Source organism: Pelodiscus sinensis, chromosome 30 (assembly GCF_049634645.1).
Source record: "Pelodiscus sinensis isolate JC-2024 chromosome 30, ASM4963464v1, whole genome shotgun sequence".
In the NCBI taxonomy this organism is placed as follows: Eukaryota; Metazoa; Chordata; order Testudines; family Trionychidae; genus Pelodiscus; species Pelodiscus sinensis.
Genome location: NC_134740.1, coordinates 12,281,876 through 12,287,875, shown reverse-complemented (window position 1 = coordinate 12,287,875; position 6,000 = coordinate 12,281,876). Strand labels below are relative to the sequence as shown.

At 47.5% G+C, this 6,000-nt stretch overlaps 1 protein-coding gene across 1 annotated transcript; it reads right to left on the bottom strand.

Annotated features, from left to right (window-relative positions):
- Positions 1 to 2,836: 2,836 nt before the first annotated feature.
- On the bottom strand, positions 2,837 to 3,799 carry LOC142821304 (olfactory receptor 11A1-like). The gene has a single exon (XM_075912166.1). It carries the CDS (start codon positions 3,797 to 3,799, stop codon positions 2,837 to 2,839), a length of 963 nt encoding a protein of 320 aa, XP_075768281.1.
- Positions 3,800 to 6,000: the final 2,201 nt, after the last annotated feature.

Below are 6,000 nucleotides of genomic sequence, written 5' to 3'. Positions count from 1 at the left end.
CTGATGGGGAGGACTGGGGTGGCTCTGCGGGCTCCTCGGGGTGGAAGTTCTCCTGCAGGGCCTCCTGGATCCTGACAGCCCTCCGATTGACCCCCCCGGATGGCAGCCTGCGGCAAATGCAGCCGGGCTGATGGCCGAGTCCTGTGATGTGCCGTGTGAGGGCACTCAGGGCACTCCAAGCCAGGACTGCTTTGCTGTCCCTCATCGAGTTAGACAAGCATCCGGGGAACCTTGAGAACTGTCTGTCTGGGGTGGGGGTCGGGTCCCTTTAAGCACAGCCCTCGGCTAGCCTGACACAGCATCTCCACGCTCTAAGTCCTACTCTGATGCCCTGCCGGCACTGCTTCCGGCCAGCCTTAACCTCGGTTCAGGGTCCACGCAATGTGGACATGCTAGTTCAAATTAGCAAAACGCTAATTCAAATTAGTTTTTAAGTCTAGATGCACTAGTTTGAATTATCTTATTTCGAATTAACTAATTTGAATTAAGTTAGTTGGAATTAGTGCTGTAGTGTAGACAGACCCTTACTGATGATGTAGGAGAGGCGGAGCTTAGGGCTTAGAGAAATAGCATTCTATCCCCACTCTTATCACTGGTCTCCTGGATGATCATGGAAAAGGTCTATCATGAGGACATCTTCTCATTCACCTAGGTGCCCATCTCCTGTTGGCTTTCTCATGCTCAACTCCTGTCTTTACTTTTCAAAGCCCCCTCGTACGTCTGTTGGAAAAATCAAATTAAAAACAATCCCACCCATGAAAAAAAAACACACCGAGTCTCTTATTCCCACCATCCCAGGGTTGTGTTCACAGATGAACAAAACATGAAACAGACGTGCCTGGAGGACACAATTTCACAGTCCTGTATTTCTGGAAACTCATGAGAGGTAAGAACACAAACCCAGAGACCAAATACCCCCCCCCCCCAAAACACCTTGCACCCAGATTGAAAGCTGGTACTTTTAATAGTTTTCAATGCACCACATTCAGGATAAGGCAGAATTAGTTTGTGACAACATTTCTGGCTTGGGGGATGGAAGTTCAGCTCTCCGTTTTAATAATCCTTTAATTATTTACAACAATGGAACCACTTGTAGAGAAAGGAGAGCGAGAGAGAGTGAAAGCGAGAGAGAGAGAGAAAGAGAGAGAGGTTGTTTCGTAAGCTGGCGCATTTATTCCCACTATGGGAGATGAATGTATGAATTTGGGTCTTCCATACATACACACGAGTGCTTTAACCACCTAGTTAAATGTTACAAAGCGGGGTCTGGCTGCAACCCAGCATGTTAGTCCTGAGTCATTTTGATTGTTTTTTCTTGAGAATATCCAGCTAATTTGAGTGAAATTCACACATCCCTTCAGGCTCCTCAAATCAACTACAGGAGGCCCCCGAGATGCGACCGCCCGAGTTCCGACCCCTACACTTACAATCATTTATGTAAGTGTGGAAGGGGCCGGAACCCCCCAACTTACATCCTTGGCCTGCATTTACAACGATGCACGGTGCCTGCCGTAACTGCGGGTTCAAGTTACGACACCCCTGAGTTGCAATGCTTCCTCCAGAATGAATTGTGTCGCAAGTTGGGGGCCTCCTGTCTACATCCCAAGACAGCGTCGGCCACCATGCCTAGAAAGGGGAAGTTTAGTATTTTGGGGCTTAAGACAGGGCCCCAAATTTTGGAGGAAGAACAAAAATACCAGGGAGATGCAGGGAGATTTTATTCTTTAGTGCAGCATTTCTCAAACTCTGGGTCCCAACCCCCCCCGGGGGGGGGGGAAGGGGAGTCATGAGCAACTTAGAGGGGAGTGACTGAGCAACTGAGAGGGTGGTTGCAGCAATGGAGAGGGGGTCACGAGCAACTGAGAGATGGGTTGCGGTATCACAAGTTTGAGAACCCCTGCTTTAGTGAATGTTTTGGTCAATGTCGGTGGTAGGTATTTGGTTGCATGTAGCACAGCTCTGTCTGCGGCGAGAGAGATTCTTCCATGACATTATGTGGGCTGAAATTTGCAAAGTTGCCTTCAGCTTTTGAGTGCTTATTTCCTATTCATTTTAATTCATTAATTTCTTTTTGCTGGGGTAGGCGGAGACAGATGGGTCTCCTGTGCTTTGAAACTCTTGGCCATTCATCTCCTGTTTTCGTTGTGTATGTCTGTATCAATATCAATATGGAAATCAGTATTGATAGAGTTATAGATGTTTTAATGTTGTCTCGAGCCTGCAAAGATGTATGAATGGGCAAGAAACTTCACAAGACAGAAAAATGAGACTCCCCCAACCCCTCTACAGAATTCTAGGTTTGGTTTATCCAGCTACAACTTGCCATCACAAGTACCAAATCATAGTTCATAGAAACAGAGAATCCGAGGGCTGGAAGAGACCTCAGGAGGTCATCGAGTCCAGCCCCCTCCAAAGCAGGACCAATCCCAACTCAATAGTTCTACACTCACAGCGGTGGAAACATTTTCAACTACTTTTCAGAGGTGTAATTGACAGCGGAGATTCCTCATCAAAGGTTAATGAATATCATTGACTTCAGTGATGGGGGGAAGAGCTTCTGAATGTGGGCATTAGTGTTCATGTATGAATGAATGAAGCAGAGAGCTTTACTAAAATGTGTATCTGGGGAAAAAAGCCCACTTTTAAGAAAGAAAGAAAGAAAGAAAGAAAGAAAGAAAGAAAGAAAGAAAGAAAGAAAGAAAGAAAGAAAGGTTAACATTATGCTCAACGAATCATAGAATCAGGAGGTCATCAAGTCCAGCCCCTTACCCAAGGCAGGACCAATCTCAAATGTTTCACTTCCTGTCTGTTCTCATACACGTCAAAATGCTTCTTTTCACATTCTGTGCCTCTGTCGGAAAGCCGACAGTTTCATAACAGCTTTTCTCAGGGACTCATTAACCTCCTTGTTTCTCAGGCAGTAGATGATGGGGTTGATCATGGGATTCAGGACCGTGTAAAAGACAGAAAATAATTTGTTTAGGATTGCGGGAGCGTTGGCTGTTGGAAACACATAGATAGTAATAAGAGTCCCATAGTAAATTGTCACCACAGTGAGGTGAGAGGAGCAGGTGGAAAAGGCCTTTTGCCTCCCGATGTTGGACGAGATTCTCAGGATGGCTGTGATGATACAAACGTAGGACACCAGGGTCAGGAGACAGGGCACAAGTGCCCCTAGGGCAGCGATGATAAAAGTCACCAGCTCCAGAGTCCGGGTGTCGTCACAGGACAGCTTGATCGTGGGTGAAAAATCACAGAAGAAATGGTCGATTTCTTGGGAACCACAGAATTGTAATTGGGACATAAAAATATTGACGATGGTGCAGCCCAGAAAGCCACTTATCCAGCAGCCGGCCACAAGCCAGGCACACACCTGCCCATTCATCAGAACAGCGTAATGGAGGGGGTGGCAGATCGCTAGATACCGATCATAGGAAATGGCCGTGAGCAGCAGACATTCTGATGCTGAAATGGTACCAAACAAATATATCTGCACAATGCAGCTCTTCACCGAGACGGTTCTGTCCCCGGTCAGGAGACTGGCCAGCAGCCTGGGCAGGATGGCGGAGGTGTAACAGATCTCCAGGACAGACAAATTCCCCACGAAGTAGTACATGGGGATGTGAAGGTGCCGATCAGCCACCACTAAGACAATGATGAGGAGGTTCCCGGCCACCGTCACAAAGTAGATCGCTAGAAATACAAGGGAGAGAAGGGGCTGAAGTTCAGGGCCATTCCCAAATCCTAAGAGGATGAATTCCACGATGGGCGTTTGATTCCTTTCTTCCACTTTCTCCATAATAGTTATCTGGATACATAAAACCATTCAATATGGATGGAGAACACTCTGTCAGGCTGTGCTGTAGGTTCCACTGGCAGAAACCTGGAGCAGGTAACCTCGTACCCCTGTATCTCTCCCCTGGAAGAATGAAATGTCCAATAAACAAAGGAGGGCTGATATCATTAGGAGGGTAAGCTCCCATTACAGGCAAACCAGACGCATGGAACACTACTGAATTACATCCGTGTCACGTTTGACTATTGTATGCACTCTAGAAATTGACATGATGACTTGCAGGTTGGGATTTTCAACACCTTCATCATGTCAGCGTCACAGCAAGGCATCTCTAAAACATCACAAAAACCAATGAATTGGAAAGGCCACGTCTGGAGTACGGCGTCCAATTCTGGACCTCCCGTTACAGAAAGGATGGAGGCGCATTGGAGAAAGTCCAACCAAAATGATGAGGGGACTGGAGCACATGACCTATGAGGAGAGGCTGAGGGATTTGGGTCTGTTTAGTCTGCAGAAGAGAAGAGTGGGGGGGGGGGGATTTGAGAGCAGCCTTCAACTTCCTGAAGGGAGGTTCCAAAGAGGCTGGAGAGAGGCTGTTCTCAGTAGTGACAGATGGCAGAACGAGGAGCAATGGGCTCAACTTGCATAGGGGGAGGTTTAGGTTGGATATTAGGAAAAATTATTTCCCTAGGAGGGTGGGGAAACACTGGGATGGGTTCCCTAGTGAGGGGGTGGCATCTCCATCTCTTGACAGTTTTAAAGTCCCGGATTGACCAAGCCCTTGCTGGGATGATTGAGTTGGGGTTGGTCGTGCTTTGGGCAAGGGGTTGGACACGGTGACTCCTGAGGTTTCTGCCAGCCCTGGGAGTCTATATTCAGATTTCAAACATGGGTGCATCTACCCAGCAGAGGGGAGGTGTAATTCCAAGCATGGGTAGAGGCACATCAGCTAGCTTTGGTGAAGCCAGCTGGATAACATTAGTAGTGTGAAAAAAATGGCCCAGGCAGTGGCTTAGAAGAGATGCCTGTGGACATACCTCAGATCACAGAGGGGATTATGCTCAGGCAGCTAGTCTGTGCTGTAGAGGCCGTGCTGCTCTGTTAATTATAACAGCCCAAGGAAAGCCAGGGCATGTAGAGAATTTCACTGCGTTGATGCATCATGGTCACATCCCATGACACACGTACGGAAACACCAAAGGTTTGTATGATGGTCTGGCCAGCAGCCCCCTATCGCAGCGGGTTCAAAGAAAAAATTGCACCAGTTAATAGCTGAAGCTGAGAGACAGAGGCAGACACAGAAAAAACTAAACAGAGAAGATAGGTGGTTGACTGAGTCACGTACCCTGGGCCATCCCTACCAGGGATGGTGCCCTGCGCAGACCAACACTGGTACTCACCAAGGGAGGCTGAAGCTATGGGGGAAAGGGGTTGCCAACTCTCCCAGACTGGATGGAGCGGGGGTTAGGCGTTGGGGGGTGGCCAAGATCTGGGGCAGAGGGTGGCATAGGCCACTGTGAAAGTTGGGGCAATTTGGTGTCCCAAATTTTATGGTGCCTTATGCGGCTTGGTGTTTTGCCGATTGGTAGAGACAGCCCTGCACGTACGCCCGGGTAAAGGTCCTTAGCGTTCGTGCGGGTTTACACAAGTGCAGCTCAGGTTAGCATCCAACCCCTTGTAAAGACACGCACGTGAAATAAAAATGAAGACTTATGAAGAGAGAACGGAACGAAGAGAAACATTTGATCCAGGAGGCAGGATGTGTCTGGAGAAAAATGAGAAACTGGAGAGAAAAGGAAGAGCTATATAGACAGAATGAGATAAAAATAAAAATGGGGAGAGAGGGAGGAAGAGGGAGACGGAGGTTGTTTATTTCTCCGTTCATCTGAAGAAATGAGTTGTGCCCACGAAAGCTCACGATCCCATCTACATGTTTTGTTAGTCTATAAAGTGCTACCAGCGCATTTCTCTTTTTTTTCTGTTAATCAAAATGCAGATTGTTTAAAAGAGAAATAGGAAATTGTTGCTGCTAAAAGACAAGGCATCAGGACCAGTAAGTCTGAAACCTCTTCCTTGCTTTTCCTGTTTTCAATTTTTTGATAGTCCCTCTCTTCTGATCTCTGTGTCTACAGACCTACGATGTGCCCATATTAACCATGTCTGCACCTGCAGAGAGTCGGTACATGGAGCCGGGTGCAACGTGA

Coding starts and splice junctions, on each gene's coding strand:
- LOC142821304 (XM_075912166.1), bottom strand. CDS start 3,799: ATGGAGAAAGTGGAAGAAAGGAATCAAACGCCCATCGTGGAATTCATC.